A 23,227-nucleotide genomic window follows, 5' to 3' on the forward strand; every position below is an offset into this window, starting at 1 on the left:
TTCACCATAAATATGTTATTCTCAGAGATAGCCTGTACAACAAATTTAGAAATGGAAACTTGTCGATTTTTAAGTACAGAACAATGCTGTTCCTATTTTGCTCTTTTGAAGTAGCTGCCTTAGATCCTAGACTAGATGGATCTTTATGCCAGTAAGAATTATTGGGATAACTATGAACTGTGATTGATGTGTTAGAGGCAAAAATGTTGCACAAGTAGTATCAATCTTGGATGAATTAGATGAGGAAATAACAGTTGTTGAGTCAAATTAAGTCCATAAAAGAATGCAGTCTTAGAAATTCATGTGAGAGGACTGCTAGACAAACTTAAGCTAGAAAATATGCTGATATGGTACATATCCTACACAAATAATTCAAAATAATTCAAAGAAAAGGGGAAAAGAGAAAAAAGGCAAGTGAAAAAAGCTTTGGTGTAAGTAAATCAAATGTGCTAGTAATTTATTAGAACATTTCTGAATAACAGAAAATAAATATTTAATGATATGCTGACCCAGACAGCATATTAACAGGAATTCTTAAATGTCAGTTCAATAATGAAACGCTTGAGCCCCTTATCAATAACTTTAATTGTTCGATATTTAAATAAATTTTTCTTCTCTATGAAACTTGTAAAAAGATGGACCCCACCTCCACAGCCAAAATAATGCGCTTTGCTAGCTAAAAATATGCTGCCATTTATTGCCAATAAACTTGAAAGTGTATCATGGAAAGCTTCATAGTAATTAGGATTATAAATAGTTTCTGACGTAAGTATGAGATCATATTTTGCTAAGGGCTTAGTATTATTTAAAACAAGTTTACTAAATTCTAACCATTCCCCAGAAAAAAGCTTGCATTTAGACAGAAAATCTTGGGTGAAGTCTTTTTTCCTAGACTGGGTATCTTCTTCACCATCATCATCTTGAAGAGAACAATTAGCCAGTATGTTAGGTATGGTGATTTCTTCAATTACTGAACTGTTATAATCTTGAAAGTGCACTTCTTTAGCATTTCCTTTTAATGCAACTATTCCTAACAGCCCAGCTCCACAGCCAAGGTCCAAAACGAACTTTTGGGCAAACTCAATGTCAGTTTCTGACAAATAATCCAAGAGATCAAAAGTGCATTCCCAGATCTTTAGACCTCCTTCATAGACACCTGTAATTAGGTCAGACTGAGAAGAAATGCTTTTAGACATTATGTTTTCTCCAACACAGTTACCTGGGAGTGTAGTCTCCACCACAGAAATATTTGCATAGTGAATACCTGGTAAGGTTCCAAGAATTTTGCTCTCAAGGACTTTACTGACATCTTTAGGAAGATTGTGCATCTTGGCAGATTTGGGACAGGATTGTTTCCTCAACAAACTTGTGTCTGGGTTTGCATTTGAAGTGCTGTGGTCTGATATATTAGCAGTGGCTCCTGGTAAATACTCCTCATTTATTTTATTTTCTTCTGAGGTAATCTCATTGCTCTTTTCCGAAATGTCTCGATTATTCAGTAGGACTATTTCCTGCTGTAGCTTTTCATTCTCAGCAGCATCTGTTCTGTTTTCCACTATTTTGTCTACAGAAAAGTTGAACTGAAATTCCATTTTCTTGAAAAATAAACAGAAAAAAAATAAGTTTATGTCTGAAGTATTAATGTTTTTAAAGTGACATTAACCTATTCTATGCAGTTATACTTTCCACTATTTCTAATATCCTCACAAATGTATATATTTGTGTGTGCATGTATGTATGTATGCATGTGTGTGTGTGTGTGTGTGTGTATTCCTTAACAATACCCATAAAGACATATTCCCACAACATGCTACACCATAATGTGATTTATCTGGTTATTGCTTCCTAGCTTCGTATGTTGAAGGAATCCCAAAGAGACAGCAATCTTTGTTGTCCGGAAAAAGATGTGCCAGATTTGAGGCAGGACTGATTTGTCTCCAAATGACCAAATCTAGAACTTCTCCTCAGACACACCAAGCTCTTCCCTGCCACCTACTACCTTCATCATGCAACACCTCCCCCGCTTCTTCTTCTACTTCCAGGAGCAGCCTAATTCCCACCCAAGCCCGGATCTTTTCCCGCCAACCTTGTGAATGGCGGCGTTGGCTGACCCGGAAGGCTCGGGAGGAGGAAACCTCTAGCCCGCGGCAGGGCAGCCGACCGATTTTGCGAAGAGGCGCGCCAGCCACAGCACAAGAGAAAACCGCGCTGCCCGGGGGCGTCTCGCTTCTCAAAGGCCTTTCCAGAGCGTCTCCGTCGCCGGGCCAGCGCGTCCTCGAGCTAGCTCTATGATCGCCGCGGTGTCTGACGGGAATCGCGCTGGGCGGAAGAGGAGGGCCTTTGCTTCTGGCGGTAGATACGGACTGATACGGCATGGCTCAGGCTGAGCCCGAGGAGCTCTCGTTGTTGTCGGAGGTGGAGGGCTGGGATCCAGAGGCGTGCCGTCACCAGCTCTCCGCCGCCCTGCCGCGCCTCCTCATATCCTTCTCCCTTGCAGTGGTCGGGGCCCGGGGGCGGGGGGCAGCTGGGAATGAGAAAATCAGTCCAAGGAAAGCTTGCCTATCATCATCACACAGTATTAAGAAGGAAAATAAAACAAAACAAACAATTGAAAATAAGAAAGAAAATACGAGAATTACAAATACATACAATGCATCTGTTCATTATTTTGAGGTGAAATGCCAAAATGCAAATATTCCAAAATATTTTTACAGATGAGGGTAATCCGGAAAAACATTGATAATATAGTTAATTAAGGTCAGTTATGTTAATTGAGTCTCCAAATTTGTCTGAATTGTCCTTTACCATAGAGTTTTCAGAGCTCTATTGTTGAATTAATTTGGAGGAGCCAAATACATTTACCACAGCTTAAACTACTATTCCAACAATAGATGTAGTTCAGTTTTTCAGCTGGTTGCAATAACAATTTTTGTCTCAGCCTAGATAACAACTGGCCCCTTCTCTCTAGACCCAGAGGATCCTGGAATTTCAGTTCTTTTTGTGTTGAGATAAGAATCCCATGCTCTCCAAGCAACACAACATTTTTATTTGGAACTAATAATCTCAACTGGTGTATAAATTATAAGTTTATACTGTAGTTTAATTGAAAGCAGAACCATTGGTATGTACTGTTAATTAAATTAGTGTGCTCAGATGTTGATAAAGCTCAGCTTTATTTTGAGATATGAATGTTATTTTCCTTAATACATGTACTCTTTGTATCAGGCAACTGACAGTGGGACTCAGCATATTTGTAAGTAGTTGCTGAACAGACTTTTAAAGTATGCTTAAATCCTTTGTTTTTTGTAATTATTAAATACTATGAATACGCACAAAACAAGTTTGTTCTGAACCCAGATCAAACCATTCTGGATGTTCTGCCAAATTGTCTCAGGTCAGCCACAGTTCAGCATAACATTTTGGTGGTTCCAAGCTTTGGATGACACAAAATCTGGGCAAAGCAAGCAGAGCATAACTGGTGCACTTAGCTTCCTTTCTGCCTTTGTAGCTCCCAGGAGGTATATCTCACCATCTGATCTTCCCAGTGCCCTCCCTTCTCTCAGCCGCTGCTTCCAAAACTTAAGTATTGTATATCTTCTGACTTGCCCACTATCTAATCTTTCCAGCACCTTTCCTCCCTTTCCCTAGCCTCTCTCCCCTTAGCCTCCACCACTATCAAAGTCCAAGTATTTCACATTTGAGTAGCTGCCAACCCACTCTTCTCAGTGCCTTCTCTTCCCTCCCTCTCTTGCTTGCTGTAAGCTATTTATATTTTTGCCTTTCCCCCTCACAGCTCTCATCTATTTTATCCAGAATAAAATAGTCCTGGTTTATTGTGTCGATGGAACAAAACAGCCCAGTTTCATTCTGCATATGGATCAAAACACTCAGAATATGCTTACTTCGGTTTTGGTACAGAGTCCCCAAAATCAGCTGCTCTGCATGTGGAAAATTTTATACTTTCCTACTGTACACACATTCTTCTATATATTCAATTTTTTTCCTATCCACTTTGCACGATTCTCCTTTCAGAATTTCACTACAAACAGCCAAACATTCAGAGTCTTACTGTTCCACCATTTATCTCTTGTTAAGAACCAGGAACAGTAGAAAGGGATTTTTCCCTCCTGAATTTGACATAATTTGCCTCAGTACCCCAGTGATTGGCCATGCCATCAGGGCAGCCATTTGGCGAATGGGCAAGACACCCATATGATGAGGCTAGTGTCCACAACATGCTCTTAAAATTTCAAATGTGCCCATTGGCCAGAATGGTCAGGGACCTTCTTTAATATATATAAGCCACACTTCTTTGGTAACTCTGCTTACCTATTTTTTTAAATTAATGTTCAGAAGTTACTGTATTTCATATATAAAATATTAATGTATGAGATTATATATCATAAGAACTGAAACAGATTTGGATGAACAAATCCTGCAGCTGGTTTGACTTATCCATAATAGGTAGAATGTAGTGTTATGCAGAGTGGCTAAGCTTTTTGACCTAGGAAGGAATCCTTGCTTGTACTGTGTGATTCAACTTGCCACTTTCTAGTATGGAAGGGGCTAGGTAAGAATTGGCAGGTGTAGTTGTTTGCCAGTTGCCCCTCCACCGTTGTCTGCACCTGGAATTGTTCAAGAGTACTTCTATACTTAGATGCTGCTTTAACACCTTATTGTTGCTTTTAAAGCTTAAAATAATTAGTAGATTTATGGCTATAGTTTGAGTTCTCACCACCCTATAATGTGCTCTTTAATTAATATGTTCATTTCTCTATAAGTTAGAAAAAAAGTACATTGTTAGATTCCCCCCCCCATATAGCCATTTCAGTCATATGCACATCTATAATGAAGTGATAAGAATGATAGCTAGCATCATAGAATGATGTTAGCTGAAAATAGCTTAGTACTTGTATTACACATGTTTTGTTGAGCAAATTTATTTATATATATCACTGCTGCATCCATTCAAAATTGGCCAGCAGAGCTATTCTGAGTAGTAAGAGGTCTTCCACAAACTGGTTTATGGGGTGGAAAAGTGAACAGGTTGGCATATTGCAGATAAAATTACAGTGGAACCTTGGTTTACGAACTTAATTCGTTCCGTGACTCTGGTTGCAACCCGAATTGGTCGCAACCCGAAGGAAATTTCCCATAAGGTTCAGTGTAATTACCGTTAATCCATTCTGGCATGGAGGACAGGGAGGCGGCTGTTGCTTGGTGGGAGAGTCCCCCTCCCTACGACCACGTGTCAGGGGCGGAAAATGGCCGCGGATCACGTGTCAGGGGCGGAAAAATGGCTGCGGACCACGTGTCAGGGGCGGAAAAATGGCCGCGGACCACGTGTCAGGGGCGGAAAATGGCCGCGGACCATGTGTCAGGGGCGGAAAAATGGCCGCGGACAGTGTCACGGGAGGGAAAATGGCCGCATATCCTGTTCGTACCCCGAGGTGGAGTTCGCAAACCGAAGCAAAAATTTGTGGCCGGAGCTGGTTGTAACCCGAAAAGTTCGTTAACAGAAGCGTTCGTAACCCGAGGTTCCACTGTACTTGTATCCATTCTGATTTGAATGCTGCTCTTGGAACAGTACATTGATTGGCAAATGAGAATGGACACATTTCAATTTGTTCAACTTGAAGATTTGGACAGGTTATTAGAGTGGTAAAACCAACTATTCAATCCTGGTCCATTCTAAATGTATGGTGGGAATAGTAACTGCCTCGTTTGAAGTAGAATATAATAAAATCTTCATTGAAAAAAACCTGTTGGTTCTCCTGTACAGTACTGGAACATTCTAATATATTCAGTCTGCAAGATATTGGGGGGGCAAAGTTCATTAGTATGTAATGGCTTTTCACTTTCATATTTTTCTAGTTGAGATAGATATTTCTATTTCTGTTTGACTTTAAGCCTGGCTTTGAGACTAAAACAACCTTGGTGAGTGTTCTATTTGGGAACTAGACATCTCAGTGGCTTTTAAAACTATTGATGGTGGTGTCTTTCTGAATTAGCTTGCAGGAATGGAAAGTAGTTATGCCTGTGAAGGCTGGTTGTTCAATATATTGCTGAGAGATACTTATTTACCTTCCTGATAGCCTCTGGGATTCTACACAGGCCTGTTCTCTCCCCAAGACAGGCCAACTTGCCTTAAAAGGAATAGCCCTTTGATGGAAAGCATGGGTTCTTGGTGTAGGGACTCTAGTAGATTCCACCTAGTCTCTGGCCAGGAGAGCTTTCATCAGTGGAGGATAATATATTACTTTATGTTCATTTCTACAGAACGCAGTTTGATTGGACTAGAAAAAAGACCTTTTTGTGGCTGCATTGTAAGGCATCTTAACTGTTACTTTTCTGTTGCTGTTTGTGTTTTTATATTTCTGTATTTTAGAATATTTTTGTTATTGTGAGCTCCTTAGAACTTTGTCAAAACAGGTGAGATATACAGTACGTGTTTTAAATGAATACACTTTCCAAAAATATGTTTGTTACTATGCTCCTTTGGGATATATGTCTTACATAAATTATCTGCACATTCAAGGAATAAACTTTTCTAGAACTTGAATGATGGGGAGAGAATTCAACTCAAATTGAGCTCTTTTTTACTAGTATTTGGCTGTCTTCAAGACAACATATTGTAAAACTAACTTACAAACCAGCACATTTACTGAAATCTACAAGAACACAGCATAAATAATTTTAGGAACCTAAACTAAATAATGTAAATGCATTTGTCCTGGCTTATTAGATCTTAGCAGCTAACATTTTCAGAGAAAATGGAAGGTTTTTGAATAAAAATGCCATATGGGAATTCAAAATGAAGACAGAAAAGTATTCCCTGGCAATGTATTAGTTATATTTATGGGGATAGGACAAATTCAGAATATAACTTCAAATTCTAAGCATCATAAAACTGGTTGTCTAGAACTCTGATGACACACGAAGGATATTATTTCTTGGACAATAACAGCTCTATAATACAGTCTCTTAGGTTTCTGAAAAGGTCTTGCTTGTCTGCAGCATCGGCACGCTTAGAATTGCAGTCTTTTATCATTCTTATTACTTTGACTTAATCATCTATAAATTATTTTCTTTTAGTTAAAACTCCGATGTTTCCATATTGTGGTTAAAAGGTTTAAAGCTTTTGTTGTGTTGAGGCTGCTCACTGGAATAAAAGCCTTGGATTTACGATTTTCCTAAATTTATTCATTTACAGATGTCTTAAGGATTCTGACAGAGAGATTTCTACCTCACATAAATCTTTCAGAATTGGAGAAAGTCTTTTTCTCCAAAATATTGCCAAAGGTATGACATTGTATGTTATGAGTTGGAAAGTGTGAACTGATAATTGCTCTGTGTGTGTGTGTGTGTGTGTGTGTGTGTGCCTGTGCCTTCGAGTCAGTCTTGACTCCTGACAGCATCCTGGAGAAGTCCCTGCAGTTTTCTTGGCAAGGTTTTTCAGAAGTGTCTGGCCATTGCTTGCTTCCTAGGGCTGAGAGAGGGGAACTAGCCCAAGGTCACCCAGCTGGCTTTGTGTTTAAGGCAGGACTAGAATTCACTGTTGAAATGTGCGTAATTAAGCTGTTCTCCAAGAAGCAGGCAATTTTATTCATTGATTTGGATACAGCATTTGCTTTAATGCTTAGCATTCCAAGGAACAGACAAGACCACATCTTGAAAGCCCCAGAACACTTCTTAGATAGTGTCACCCACTTTTAGTACAATTTCAGTACAAATGATACAATTTTCTGCTTTTGTTTTGTAAGGGTAAGCTAACTTGCTTCAGCCCACCCCATCCTAAAGCAAAAATGTTTTTAGCCTCACCCTCCAGGGAAGTTACTGGGTCACTAAAGATGCCCCCTCTGATTCTTAGAGTCTTAATTAAGAAAAATGTGTAGATCCCAGTTCTGTTGACAGTGAAGGGCTTGTTTGGGTCAGGAAAATTAGCGGATTTTGGATTATATAACTCTTTTTTTCCTGAGAGAAAGAGAAAATAAAATTGTTGGAAAGCAATTACTTTGATTGAAGTTCCTCAGTTTATTCTGCATTAGGTTAATAGTTTCTCTATAAAAATAATTTCTGAATGGAGAAGCTTGTTTGGAAATGAATTTGATATATTGGTTCAGAAGAGGGGGGAAAAACAGGAATTATTCCAGATATAGGAGTTATGTAATGTACTGACTTGAACAAAATAGTGGGGTTTGTACATATTATTTTAACCATCATTTGTTGAGAAATCAGAGTGCCCTGGTTCACACATAATGCTAATCTGTATACAATATTTTACAAACCACAACGGGTTAACTCATTGCATTAATTAATTAATTAGCCAGTTTGGTTTAGTGGTTAAGGCACCAGGCTAGAAACCAGGTGACTGTGAATTTTAGTTCTGCCTTATGTAGGCAAGGAAGCCAGCTGGGTGACTTGGGCCAGTTGCTCTCTCTTAGCCCAATTCATCTCACGGGGTTGTTGTTGTGGGAAAATAGGAGGACAAAGGAATATTAAGTATGTTCGCTGCCTTGAGTTATTTATAAAAATAATAAAGGCAGGATAAAAAATCTAAAAAAAAAAGTACCACATTATAACTTAGTGTGTTGTGTGAGCCCTACCATTGTCAAAATGGGTAGAATTATACCAGCTCTAAACCAGTCACCCCATCTAAAATCGCAGTGCCATTTCCTCTCATGTTTACCTAGTTGAATGCATGGTCAGATTAATAGCAAGATTACACAAGATTGAAATTTAATTACCTAAAAGAATGCAGTGCATAATTCATTTACGTATTTACTGATTTGTATGTTCATGTGCATTTACATATTTCTCATTCTTGAAATTCAGTAAGCTTGATACTTTTCTGTATGATGGAATTTGCATTGTATGTCAGTTTTCTGGGAAGGGTGATTTGTCCAATAAAGTGTCTTACATGAATGGATCAGCAACAAAAGTTAAAAAACTGCTTTTTGGAAACCTGTGTTGAGAAATAAAGAATATTGAATCAAATGAACACTATATAAATTATTTGATTCAATAATTTGGACAGATCATAGAAGAATATAGCAAGAGATTATTTTAGTATTTTATGTTTCTGGCAAGTACTGTATGCTGTTTTAAAATACATGAGAACCAGGGCAAGGGACTTTGGTTTGTGACGCTTCCCTTCCCATCCATGTTACAATAGATTTTTCAAAAGCTTTCATGGGTGTCAGTGAAAGATTTTTCAGAATAGGAACTATGGGGGGGATATTTTTGTGTATGCCAGCAGTGGATGCAAAAGACAGTGCTAGGAGTGTTATTTGTGTCATTTGAGAGTAACTGCTTGACAAAGATGTCACTACCTAAAAAAATCACTATTCACATTGCAGATGGACTTGATAATAGCTTTTTAAGGTTTTTCCTAAGTCTGATATTGGGGAGGGGAGAATTATAGCTCCAGTTAATCTTGGGGAAACTATTTGTATCATGTGTTTGTGTTTATATGTGTGTTTTTGTATGTTGATGAAAGGTGTGTACATGTATAAGTGTGAGAAAATATTTATTTCATGATAATTATGCGGCCGCCCATCTCACAGACAAGTGACTGGGTGGTGTACAACAAAGCTGAAAACAATATATACAAACAAATATTATTATTATTAAAAACTTTAAAATTATAAAAGGCACAAAACTAAAAAAAATAAAAAATATTTATTGGGCGAAGAGCAGGTGTTAATTACACTAGAGCCATCTCAATATTTCGCCAGTCCCCTGGCCTCCTCAGGCCTGATGACACAACCAGGTCTTGAGGGACCTCCAGAAAGTTAAAAGGGATGAGGCCAGCCTCACTCTGGGGGGAGGGATGTTCCATAAAGCAGGGGCCATAGCAGAAAAGGCCCATCGCCTAGGACCCCCCAAGTGAAGCTCCCTAACCATTGGGTCCTGCAGCATGCCGTCTCTGCTAGATCTAGTGGGACAGGCAGATGTAATCATAGAGAGGTGGTCCCTCATATAACCTGATCTCATGTAGGGCTTTAAAGATCAAAACCAGCACCTTGAATTGGACCTGGAAACAGACTGGTAACTAATGTAGCTCGCAGAACAGAGGTGTAACGTGTTCTAGAAAACACATAACTGCCTGCGCTGCTGCATTCTATATCAGCTGAAGCTTCCAGATACTCTTCAAGGGCAGCCCCATGTAGAGTGCATTACAGTAGTCCAATCGGGCGATGACTAGGACATGAGTGACTGAGTAGAGCCCCTGACGCACAATATGAAGTTGAGCAAAGGCTGTCCTAGCCATTACTGCCACCTCAAGCAGGAGTTATAAGAACCCCCAAATTAGGTACAGGGTCTGCTTGGGGCAGTGCAATCCCATTATACCAAGATGGTATAGTCTTAGAATCAGCAGGCCCCAAACTCAGTCTGGGCTCAGTGTGGCTCTTCCCATGGTCAGTACTGGCTGATCCAATTGTGGCCCCGTTACTTATGCTTTGACTCTGTCCTTTGCTGGTAGGTGGCTCCTGACTAGGCTGTTGTTGAACAATTAGAATTTTGAATTATGCTTCTTTAATTAAGACAATGTAAATATCTAAATACCTAAGCATCATGTAAAAAGTAATTTGTAGGATCAACCAAATTTAATCCAGCTAACCATTGACTGGAATCCAAAAAGGCTATAATAATATTCTGCACATGCATCTGGAGGTTTTTTGGTTTTGCCATCTGCTTTCCCCCTAGGGCCTCTTGGCCCTTCTCATTCTCTGTCAAGTTATGTTTGAAATTTCTATCTAATAATTCTATTACAGTGCTGTGCTGTTGCATTGCAAGAAAAGAAAGTATGGGATTCCTGTCCCCTAATGCTCATGCTCTTTAGATTTTAGTTAAAGAGGATGGGTGTACCATTTGTTAATCCAGTTGTATGATGCCTTTCAATATGAAGGTTTTGTGTTTGAGTGTCCTGGCTAATAACCACTGCACACCTTGAATTTCTCTTGTATTTATTAAAAGCTATCGGGTAGTAATTGTCATTCCATCCTATAACAAATTGCTGTGTTTTGTTTGCATTTAATCTACTGATTTCAGTTAATGTTGTTTTAATTGTGATTGGTTTTGTTCAAACAGGCAGTACAATTATTTGATCTTTTGTTATATGAAATATCCGATGAAGCCAAAAGACTAACAAACAAGAATGTACAGTTAAAGATGACATTGAGAAACCATCTGCAGGTATAGCTCAAAGAATGTGTCCATATCTTGTTTTTGCACAATTTTAATATTTTGGGGCCAATTTATACCAACTACAAAAAAATAAATCCATTGACAATGTGTGAGCAGTTGCTTTTGTTCATTATATGTGAGTATATTATCTGTATGTATAACAAAAGGCATCTGTCTACGTTATTTTTTGGATAAAAAAAATATGTAAGAGTCAGTTGAGAGTTATCTTAGATGTTTAGCACAGTAGAAACTGAAATGAGCTGAACATTTTCTGCAGATTTCTGTTAATATTTATTTGACCTGCCTCTGCCTATTCTCATCCATGTTGAGAATACAAGTATGCTTTGAAATAATTGCTAATAACTTAGATATGTAGTATCAAAAAAAGCAATTATTTGCAACCGCTACTTTTTTCTCTGGGTTGCTGGATTTTTTTCAGATGAATGTTTTCTGCCTGGGGCAGCTATATTGTTAAGACAGCCTTATTAAGGCAGGTTGAGCCAGCTGCTGAGCTAAACAACATTAAGTTTTTCATACATGTTCATAAGTTTAAAAATTGTATTTTCAGTGACAGAAACAAAGCTAGTTTGACCTTTACATGGTACATAGCAGATGCTAGGTGATCTTTGTAGTATGGCTAAACACATAGAAATATATTTTAAAACTGACTTTTTGGACCTTGTTGTCCAAAGTATTTATTTAGTTACCTTTTTTCCTTGAAGTCAAAATTTAATAGTTAAGCAGATAATTTTTAAGACATCAGAGTTCTGCTGCAATGTTCTTTTTGCAACATTTATTGATACTTTTATTAATATCATTTTTTCTTACAGGCCCTGATACATATGTTAGAAGTATTAACGGGTTGTGTGCAACACATTTGTACTACACAGGAGATGGTACCCTTAGAACATGTCTATAGTCTTCCATCTTCTGTTCTTCATGTAATCAAGAACACATTTATACACTGCAAGGTTAGTGAAGTTATGTACTCAACAGATTTTTAAAATGAGCTGACAGACAAGAAACTGGTGAGGCGAGTTAATACTAAAGCCACCTTTGGTTTTTAAGAACTGAAGTTGCAAAATTAACAGGAACAGATTATATGATAGAATTGATTTTATTGTTGTAACCATACATGGTAAAAAATAAAATAACTGTGTCTAAAGTACAAAGAAAAAAATAAATATACAGTATATGTGAAAAATCAGTTTTGAAAGGTGACCAATTAATTTTAAAAATAAAATAATAAATAATTGATTTCAGTTGTGCTTTTACATATGCCTTTCCTTCTATTGCCAGAAGTGAAATTAAGATTATTGCAGACCAGCATCTTCATCCTCATTACATTTTAAATGTAATTTATCATGAAACCTCAGTGCAATATAAATCAAAATATAATACAAGAATATTAGAGTATAGAAGGGTGTAAACCACTTTAAATTTTACCCATTTTTAACTCAGAGAAGGCTTTTTTGATGTCACCAAAAGTATTCTAATCTTGAATGAGACATGTTTTAAGCTCGAAGCAGTTCCAATTCAAAGTGTTTTTATGTTGCTAAGAAAATATTTGATTTTACTATAAAATAACACATGTGCTTGTGTGCTTTGAAAGCAGTACTGAGAAAGTTGGTTTGTAATTTAGTTTGATAATAGTGTTCTGCACACTGATATCTTTCTTACAAAAATTCTCCTGGACTGTCTCATATTTTGTTGAGTAACAGCTGCAGATAATATGAAAGATGAAATGATCTGGATTATTAATTAATTGAATAGATGCTTCCAAGTTCCTTGGCCCATATAAACTGTTGATGTAGTAATCTAATCATTTTATTTTTGTTTTTCTATTTTGCTACAGAACAGTGAATCTTTATATGCTGAGTGTCTCCATGTGGTTTCTGATTTACTTCAGTCTTTGTTTAAGGGGGCCTATAGTTTGCAAAAACAGCTTATGATGCTGCTTGATATTTTGTCTGTAAATTCCTGTGCTACTGAAGACAGTATAACAATTATGGCATCAGGTGTGTATTTTTAAATAGATCTCACTTTATTGGTACAAGGCACTGAATCTCCAAATTCTCTTCCTTTTTATGAACATTGATGTTTAAAGAAAGATAATTTTATAAAAGTAATAGAAAGTCTTCATTGACTATATATTCAATTTAGCCATCTATTGTGTTAAATATTGAATTTTTCTTGCAGTTAATTTTTATATTTATTTCCTCTATAGTGATTCACACTATGCTGGAGATCTGCTCTGCTATTTCCAGCATAGATCATGCACTTCATGCAAACACGTGGAAGTTTATAATCAGGTATATATTAAGCTATCAGTGTTATTAGTAATGTTATCTAAAGTTTGGAATGGGATAGAATAGGATAGGACAGGATAGGATTGGATGTTATTCTCAAAACTTCAGTTTGTAACAAGTAAAATACCCCAACCCAACACAAATTACCAAGAAAAAAGTTAAAAGATATTATTTCAAAACAATACAAAACCAGAAGCAATGTAACTAATCTCAGTCTTTTAATACAACAAAAGCAAAGCTACAATTTAGCCAGAATAGAAAGGCACCTCTTTCTTATTTTGATAGACAGGAAGATGAAAATAAGCATGGTAGGTAAGAACATAAGAACAGCATAATCAGGCAAAGAGCCATTTCCATCCAGCATTCTGTATCTTGCAGTGGCAAACCAGGAACCTTGGGAGTATTCAATAGCAGGAGATGCAGACATACCTTCTCTCTCCCTTGTTCCACTGCAGCTGGTACATAGAGGCTTGCTTTCTCCAACCAGGAGGGCTACTGAGTCTTCAAGATTTGATAGTCCTCCATGAATTTATCTAGGACTCTTTTAAAGCCATCCAAGTTAGTGGCTATTATCAGATCCTGTGGTAATTAATTCCACAGGTAAGTTATGAGTTTGAGTGTAGAAGTACTTTCTTTTGTCTGTTCTAAATCTCTTTCCTACCTAGCAATCTAAATTTAACTTCCAGGATTGACCGACTAATCATAAGGTTCTTCAACTTACAATTCATATATATGGCTTCTGTTCCTGTTCAGTAGTGTATTCAGAATGTTCTAAAACTTAGGATTTGGGGCAGGAGGTATGTCCATTTTGTAGTATGCATTATGTATGGGTAGGGCTTTTACCACTTCTGACTGCTGGAAGGATCATGGATTGTTATTCTAGGATCATTATTCAGCATTCTCTGTCTCTGGTGATCTCACGTGATTAAATTTTAGAACCTGTAAGGGTGCTTTTTAAGAATAACAAAACTGTGGCAATAAGTTCTGACTCATGATCCCCAGAGAAGACTGTGTGGTATGTCCACGTTGTCAAGCTTGTTCCAAGCAGGCTTGCTGTAACTCCATGACTTCCAAACATCTCTGAGAACAGGCTCCAGCTGCAGTGGACTTTGGGGGAGAATCACATCTATACAAGCCCGCCAAATTTGTAGAATGTGAGTCCCATTTCTGGATGTCACAGTTTGATCAGTCTTGATGAAGGGTCAGAAAATGCCACCTGCATTCTTCTAGTCAGGAGCATTGTCCCTTCAGCATCTGGTAGATCACTCAACATGAATCTCCGGAATCAGGGCATTTAGTCACAAGTGTAGGCCTGAAGTACAAAAAGAAAAAAAAAATCTAAGTCAGATCCTTTTTTTCAGTTCCTCTAGTATTGTCTGCATCAATAGTGACAGACACTGTGTCTCCCTTTGTCCCAGGGCCTCCTTTCTTCTGCATGTGTGGTTTGAGGAGAAGTGCTGATTTTACATTCTGGTTTTCAGAGTGTCAGTGCTTACTAGGACTGTGAAGCTATTTTTCCCAGGCTTGTGTGGCTGCCCTTTGCAGCTGGGCATGATTCAAAGGAAAGAGTGTTGGGTTTATGGTCTTCCCAATAAGGTACTATGTGCCATACCCACACTTGCTCCAAATCACATTTTGACCTTCAAATCCTAGGACTTATCCCCTGAGTTCATTGTTAGAGAGAATGGTGCCTAAGTACTTGTTCTACTATCTGATTATCATTTAAGAACCGTTGAATGTTTGTCTTTGCCAGGCAGAGTCTCAAGCACAAATCCTTAATAAAGGACAGTTTGAAACATTCTGATATCTTTAGTAGCCTTTGTGAGGACATCTTGTTTTCTTTCGAGTCTTGCTTGCAGCTGGCTGAACAAATGAAGCTGTCTGGAACGCAGGTGAATAGATTATTAATAGCACATTCTTCCTTAATCTGAGGCTCCCCAAATGGGTTGGGAGGAAAGGTATCAAGTCCCAGCTAGTGTGGCTGCTAACCTTAATGTGGTGCTGTAAAGCAGTGGCTTAGCAGAGACTTCATGAAAAAAATTATGTAGGTTTCTTAAATTGAGCATAACATAGTCTGGCATACAAATTATAATTTTTTCAGACTGGCCATAAGATGCCTGACATATAATGGAAGCAAAGAACATGTTAAAAATCAGCCTCTTCTGTTTTCAGAATCCTTAAGTACATGTATCAGATTATTAAATTCATGCAACTAAAAGGGGCACATTAGTAGCTGTAGCACAACTTTTATAATATAGCCAGGTCTTCCTCCTCCACCTTCTTCTGAACATGTTGCATTGTCATTATGCATGTACATCGTGATTAGTAGGCCCAAATGTTGCTTTGGTACGCTGAATTGGCTTGTCCAAGGGAGTGGGAATGGGATAACTTAAACTTAGATAATTTTTCTACGACATTATTAATGCTGTACTTTTGAGGTATTCTATTTATTTTCTTTTGAATAGGAGATTATTGATTACAAGATATTCCAGAGAACAATCAAACTCTGTAGATTCTTTGCCAATTCTCTAATGCACTACACCAAGGTAAGAGTTTGCAACTGGCTTAATTTTATTAATATTAATTTAGTGTTCTTACTAATGGTGATGCCATGCAGTTGTTACCCAAAGCTACAAATGAATATGGCTAAGCTTCAGATAGTTTCTGATGTGTCCATTACTAAAAATCCTTTCCATTCTTTTTCTCTAAATCTTTTATTTGAAATGAAGATTTTACAGTTTCAACAAAACATTATCTGACATTACATGTTTGATAAAATCAGTAATTACATTTTTTTTCCTAAGAAGGCTATAGCTTTTCTTTGAGCATATATACAAAGAAAAGCTGACTTAATCTTTGACAAAGGGCTGTAATGCTTACATGCAATACTTTAGTAACATCTGCATCAACTTGTTTGGATTTGAAATATGAATAAAATTAGCTGATTTTTCAAATTATTTAATTAGATTGCTAACTTTAAATTTAAAGGGATTTCCTTTTAATTGTTAATATATAAAGGTATTTAAGGTTTATCCATCTATCAGATTAATGAAGCTAGAAATTAAGTTTCTGTGTCCCCTAGAAAAGTCTGGGGAAAATAAAAAGAATGATGATGATGATATCTAGCCAGTAGCCCAATAAATCATAAAGTCTTCTGTGCTTCTTAGTGGATCCAAGTCTCCTAGGTTTTTACAGCCATAGAACCCAGGAGATACCATGTGCAAAGCCCCTCCATGTGATCATGAGCTCTGCTTTTTATGGGTGATTAATTACACAATTTATTTCTATTCTTCTGGAAAATAAGTTTTTTCTCCAAACTGTTTTTATAATGCATTAAAAGAATTATAATCGGAGCCCAGCTTACAGCTTCATACAGTGTATTATTCTGAAGCTTTCTATATGCAACAGGGCATATTTCAGAATGAATTATCACAGGGTTTAATTAATTAATTAATTAATTTTATATGCCACCCATCTCCCCCAACAAGCAAACATCTATGCTTCTACATTCTGAAGTAATTTTATTTTTAATTTGTGTATAACTTAAATATATGTAGATGCTTAGGAGCTATTCATTGAATGGTAGTAAGGTATTTTTGATACAGTAGTTGTATCTTAAATGGAGAGAGATGAATAAGCCTTTCACATACATTTACTTTCCTTCTCACTTTGAGGCCTAACTGATTAAACTAGACAGTTTCTGATTAAGTACAGCTTCTTTTTTCAGCAATTTGAAAACAATTTTAACAGAGAAATTTCAAGTTAATTTCTAATTTGATAGTTCAAGGAAAAAAACAGTATTTGTAAAAAATGATTGCCCAAACTGCTTTGGTATCTTTATGTAGTTTTGTATTATTTGTTTTGTAGTACAAATGATGTCTAAAATTTAGGATTATGCTTCTTTTGATTGTATTAGGGCTCTCTTTTTCTAAGCCAATATGTTTTAATTGTAATAAAATCCAGTTACATATTTCCAGTTTCTATATTTCCAGTTTCTTCTGGAAATATATACCTTTCAGAAAGGGAAATTTAGAATTTGATAGACATTTTAAATTTAATATATTTGAAAGTCTCTGTAATAATTAAGGAACATACTACATATTTGTATCATTTATTCTTGTGCTAGATGTAAAATGGTGGAACAATTATCTAAGTAAGATTCCAGTGTTAAAGTAATTGGCAGTCTTTTTTTTCCCGTAAACACATTCCTGAACTGGGTATGAATGTTTGTTGGTATCAGGCAAATACATTCCTATTTCTAGGATATAGTGGCATCCACAGGATGTTGCTGCTTTTATCAGAATGATGAAAGCAGTGTTGTGCTGCCAGCTCTATCTCTATTTTGCACATGCATGCAATATCATGGATCATGTGCAAAAGGGATGCAATGCCACAATGCTGCGTTCGTCTGTTTGGTTTCCCTTGCTCCTCCTTCCTCCCCTGGGATGTCTCTGCTAAGTTAAGAACTGCTGGTCATGTCAGAACCTCAGACTAAAACAGCAATTGCCCAATTCTTAATTGCTCCTTTTTGGCTCCTCCTCACAATGGGAGCAACTGATAGACAGCAGAACCTCCTTGCATGGTTTGTTCAGTGTCATGTACTAACTCATAGCATCTGTCAGTTGAAAGTTAATCTTTACATGTTAAGAGTCTTCCCTTTGTGGTGGAGGGACAATTAACAATATGGTGCATGTTCTCATTTATAAAGATGCCTGACTATATTTTAAAGCTCACTTTTTAACTGTTTAGGCCATTCAGATCTATTTTACATTCAGTTGCTTTAAGCTGACAGATATGACTCAGTTTCTTTGAATGTAGCCAAATGCTGGTTTACTGTTTGTAAAATTTGCCATGACCTAACCACATCAACCATACAGCTACTTCTGTTTTATTTATTCATTTAACTTTGTATATTTTAAACATTTATTATGTTTTTAGTGGAACTAAATGAGTGCCATAAAGTATGTTCTGTACTAGTATTGGGGGGAAGGGAGGCAAGATTCAAAACGTGCATTGTGTTAGCATAGTGCAAATGCCATGACTTTGTACTTGCATTTGACATCAGGATGTCTGTTGTGCCAGTTGGTAATTCTGGTTTGTTCTCTACCTAACAAGCCAGCACTAGAAACCAAAAACATTTCAAGGCTTCCAGTTCTAACTTGTTGAGAGAGGAGTAAGTCAGAATTCCTAGTTAGCATGTTGTGCTAAACAAATTATACAACAAACTTCCATGATCAGTTCAGCTGTTACTTTAGGTAGTATACTAACTTTAGGATCCTATTAAATGTTCACCCTAAAGGTAGTATTCCATGTAGTGCCTCTAAATCAGCAAAAATACTTCTTCATGGAAATAGTCTGAACTGCAGTGCAACCTAAGTAACACTAACTGTATTGGCAAACGTATTGTTAACCCCATTTCTAGATTTTAAAATGGCTGCCAGGAGATCTTGCATATCACATCGCCCCAACACTGAATGCAGTCCTGTCCTTTACAGAGATGCTGCCAAACCACAATGACAGTGACTGGGCCATATGCACCAACAAGCTGCTCAGTTACATAAAAGCAAACTTCACCAGATTTCTTGCTTAATTTAATGTGCAAGTCTGTTGCCCTGCAGAACTGTGTGTAACCTCAAGGTTATACAAGATAATAAAAGTTCAAATGCATAGTTTTGAATCAGTGTATTCTTTATAATTAATCATGATAATATTTGATTCATATTCTGTCTTCTTACTTAAGTATTCAAGGCAGCTAACCAAATTAAAAATACAAACAGTAAAAATAAAAACATTAATTCACATTAATTCATAAATTAATCAAATAAAACCCGGGCACAAGAGAGAGTAAGGGCAAGACACAATTTCTGAGGTAATGCAGCCCACAACTTGGGAGAAATGCAGGAGAAGGCCATCTCCTGTGTACTAGAGAAATGGGCCTCTGAGAGGAAAGACATCTTCAGAACAGCCTGTCCTGCATATTTTAGTATCCAGCTAGATATATGAGAGAAACAGTTCCCTTAGGTAGCCAGGCCGTAAGACTGTTGGGTTTTTAAAAGTTAACATTAACACTCTAAACAATACTTGGAAAGCAGTGAGTAACCAGGGTAGATCTTTCAGTATAGGAATCTTTGATTCTTGTATCTTGTGCTAGTTTATGCCACGTTTTGAGCCAGTTGAACTTTGCAGTACTTTTCAAGGCTGGCTCTAAGTAGTATACATTGCAACAGCTGAGATGGAATGTGATCAAGTTGTGGATAACGTTTACCAAATTTGAATGACTCAAGAAGTAGCTTACTAGACATAATTGTACAAATAGGTTTCTCATCACAGGTGCCAGCACAGCTGAGGATCAAGGAGCATTCCCAGTCTGTAGACTTGGTCTTCTAGAGGGAGCAGAACCCTATCCAGACTCTCAGCCTTTGAATCCAGTTTACTGTTGTTCAGGATCCTCTCTGTCTGATTTTTTTTTTTTTTTTGGCATTTGTATTTAACATTGTTTGCTTTTTAGGAGTTCACTTCATTCCTGGTGGATTCTTGCTATCAGCTTCATCAGACATATCTTCAAATATACAGGTAAATGAAACATAGCTAGTAACTAACTTGATTTTACTGTAGAATGCTCCCTCCATCAGTGTTTTTTGTGCTTGAATTTGAAACTAATTTGAAAGCCATTTTCCTGGAATGATTTTCAAATTTGGAATTACAAAACTCTTATCCTGGCATTTTTGGTATCAAGAAATGAGCCACATAAAGTCCAGTGCTGAGTATGCTGAATGAGTTTGTAATGGCGTTGCTGTCTTATGGATTACAATAAGAGAAAAGATAATCTCCTGCTTTCCCAAATTGTATGCCTTACATATGTGTTGGCTTGTAACATCCATGATAACTAGCCGCCATAGCCAGTATGGAATTTAAAAATGTTAAATTGTTTCCCTATAAGCCAGATATTTTTTTCCAGAGGATCTCTGGTTCTGATAGCAACAGCATCTCCAGACAAAAAACATTCTACTGTTTCTCTGCTGTTCCTCAGATTTAACTGTTAAATTAACTGTTAAATTAACTAAGTTCCAGGAAAAAATTCTTTGCTGCCAGTTTTGGAGTCTTTGGGATGTATATTACTCCATTAGATAACAGGTAGCTGAAAAACACGTAGCAAACACATTGATCACTAGTAGAGAGAATGCTAGCTGGTATGGTTAGGATTGGCTGGAAAGGGCCAAAGTTTTATATTATTCAGAACTGGAACAGAACTTAAAGTAGACCAAAGACAGAGAAGCTCAAAATGTTTATATAGTATGTATTAATGCCCTCCCACATATTAGTATTTCACATACACAAATCATTTTTATCACATTTCTGTCTACCACCTAGCCAGGTTTAAACCAATTTAGGATCTTTGTCCTCTGTAGGCACACCAACAAACTGCAATTTACCCCATAGCAAGAGGAATGGGTGGCCAGCCATGATGTATTGAAATGAAAGCTGCTGGGAGATGTTAGTTGCTAGGTACATCATTGAAGAGAAAGCTGAATAAAGAGAGGTGAAAAGCTGAATGAATAGCTGAATTAGCTAGCTCTTTTTCCACTTATCCAGAATAACGTGCTGGATTCTAACAGCAGTTTTCAGTCAGTCAAATCTGGACATTATTACAGTTTTTATTCCTTTTTTGGAAGGAAGACATTGGGGCATATTGTTTTCTTCTGATATCTGGAATATTATCTTCAGGTACTAGTTCTACAATAATTTCATCCATGAGAATGAGCCATTTGGCTACTGATTGCGGGGTCTCCTTTCCCATAACCTCTGGTGTGGAATACATTATTTCCTGTTCCTTTTCATTCTAGCATGTCCTCTTTCATTGGTCATGTTTACAAATGAATGGATATTCTGGCATGATTTTCCATCAACCTGATCATTAGTCATGTGATAAACACCTACTGACTGTGTTCTGAGAGCTACAGACTTTTTGCTCAAACATGGATCCTTTTAGGTTTAGTCAACCTTCATATTTCTTGCAGCTCCTGCCCATTTAATTATATTAATAGACTTCTACTGGATTTTTTTTTACCTTGGTGGTGGAACCTAACTTACAATGTTTTGGATGAGATGAATGTGAAGGTAAAGGCACATATATAGGACTTTATGGGGATTTGAACAACATGGGAAAAAGAAAGAAATGACATGCCACCAACCTGGGCTCTCTCCCCTTACTGAAGTCAACTAAACAACCAAAGATAGAAGAACACTTTACATAAATATAAATTTATGGCATATTTATAACATAAAATATTTGTAACCTTAACTTATAGAAACCATATAGTACCTTCTCTGAAATGTTAACTTTATAGGGTTTCGTCCTTTTATACATGTATGTAACTTTTCATATTTTGTTCTTGTGATAGTTCAGGTTCCATTCAAAGGGGTTAAGTCCGGAAAACAGCATGTAAGGCAAATGATTGCTCTTTTTAAGATTTCAGTCTAATCAGAAAAAAAGCTTTTTAAATTTAATATTGCATATTCTAGTTACCATTTCATGTATACTTCATAGTAATGAATAAGTATGATGTGAATTAGACTGGAAATATTCTTAATGTGTGCCAAGACAATTATAAATGAGAACAACTTCAGCATTTACTTGAATACAAACTTTTTAAAAATTTGATGTTCAGTCTTTTCTTTGTTATTGATGTTGTTCAAGACTGCAAATTCCCTCCTGTTATTAGCAGAAATCTATTTATCTATTCTCTCCTGTCGGTTGATCACCACTGTGAAATTCTGCACTGGACTTCTTTATGTTGAGGCAGCTTCTTAATTAAAAAAATATTGAGCAAGATGCTTCAGACTGTGATGGGAATCCAACATCAGTATCGCTCCTAGATGAAACTAAAATGGAGGAGGGAGTGCTTTGTACATCATCTTGAAGGGTTATAAAGAAAAGGGATATAAACAAAGGTTTAGATCTTTTATGGTATGGAAAGGAGCCATCTGATTCCTGGACTAATGGATTCCTCAACTGTTTAATCCTCACATAAAATTTAATTTCTACATGAAATCATGGGGGATTGCAGTTGAGTATCTTCTGTATGCCAAATCAAAACAAGAAAGAATTCATTAATGATCAGAAAGTGCTGAATTTATAGGAGGAGCCATTTTAGTCTGCAGGAGTGAATAATCAGAAATAGTTTGGTAATACCTTTTAAGATTATTTTTTTTATAAGGCATAAGCTTTCGTGAATTACCTCACTTTTCCTCCTTGGCTTATCTGAGCACGTTTAAATCCTACGTCAATAAGCCCCTCCATACATCTGTCAAAATGAGCTGCAGTTCACAAAAGCTTATGCCTTATAGTACATTTGTTAGTCTTAAAAAGGTGCTACTAGTGTTTCTGAAGTGCTAAATCTAACCTTTGAACTTCTAATCAGTTGGGAACAGGATATTTGAAAATCTGCTTCCTTCATGCTCACCAATTTACACGCCGTGGCTGGGCTTGCTCTGTGCCCTGTTGGCTTTCAAAGTGTGTTTGTGAGAAGTGGAACTGAGCTGTAGTTGCAGTATTAAGTTCTATATCACTCTCGAGAGGTATGTCTCATTCTGTCTTGTACAAGAATGGTTTGAGGCACACCTGTCACGACTGAGAAGTCCATGTCTCTTATCATCACTAATCTTTCCTCCCAAGGAGCAGTGGATCTTCAGTTGTCCTTCAAAACATCTGGTTATTAGCCTTTCGT

General features: G+C 37.0%; 2 protein-coding genes across 2 annotated transcripts in view; one reads left to right on the forward strand and one right to left on the reverse strand.

Moving 5' to 3' along the window:
• Window positions 1-432: 432 nt before the first annotated feature.
• METTL18 (methyltransferase 18, RPL3 N3(tau)-histidine) lies at window positions 433-2,225 on the reverse strand. Its single transcript, XM_007436609.4, has 2 exons — window positions 2,087-2,225; window positions 433-1,595 (listed from the first exon to the last, which is right to left on the reverse strand). Exon 2 carries the CDS (start codon window positions 1,590-1,592, stop codon window positions 522-524), a length of 1,071 nt encoding a protein of 356 aa, XP_007436671.1. The 5' UTR covers window positions 1,593-1,595; window positions 2,087-2,225; the 3' UTR covers window positions 433-521.
• A 63-nt stretch (window positions 2,226-2,288) lies between these two features.
• FIRRM (FIGNL1 interacting regulator of recombination and mitosis) overlaps window positions 2,289-23,227 on the forward strand; it is a 37,975-nt gene continuing 17,036 nt past the window's right edge. The window contains exons 1-10 of the mRNA XM_088154221.1: window positions 2,289-2,477; window positions 3,213-3,253; window positions 7,214-7,302; window positions 11,095-11,199; window positions 12,021-12,161; window positions 13,046-13,208; window positions 13,418-13,502; window positions 15,253-15,391; window positions 15,965-16,045; window positions 20,008-20,072. Coding sequence (XP_088010347.1) covers window positions 2,374-2,477; window positions 3,213-3,253; window positions 7,214-7,302; window positions 11,095-11,199; window positions 12,021-12,161; window positions 13,046-13,208; window positions 13,418-13,502; window positions 15,253-15,391; window positions 15,965-16,045; window positions 20,008-20,072 — 1,013 coding nt within the window. The 5' untranslated portion in view covers window positions 2,289-2,373. The remainder of the gene's footprint in view (window positions 2,478-3,212; window positions 3,254-7,213; window positions 7,303-11,094; window positions 11,200-12,020; window positions 12,162-13,045; window positions 13,209-13,417; window positions 13,503-15,252; window positions 15,392-15,964; window positions 16,046-20,007; window positions 20,073-23,227) is intronic.

Source organism: Python bivittatus, unplaced genomic scaffold (genome assembly GCF_059951505.1).
Source record: "Python bivittatus isolate LINGU-HERP-01145 unplaced genomic scaffold, Pbiv_v1 ctg000700_np1212, whole genome shotgun sequence".
Classification (NCBI taxonomy): domain Eukaryota; kingdom Metazoa; phylum Chordata; class Lepidosauria; order Squamata; family Pythonidae; genus Python; species Python bivittatus.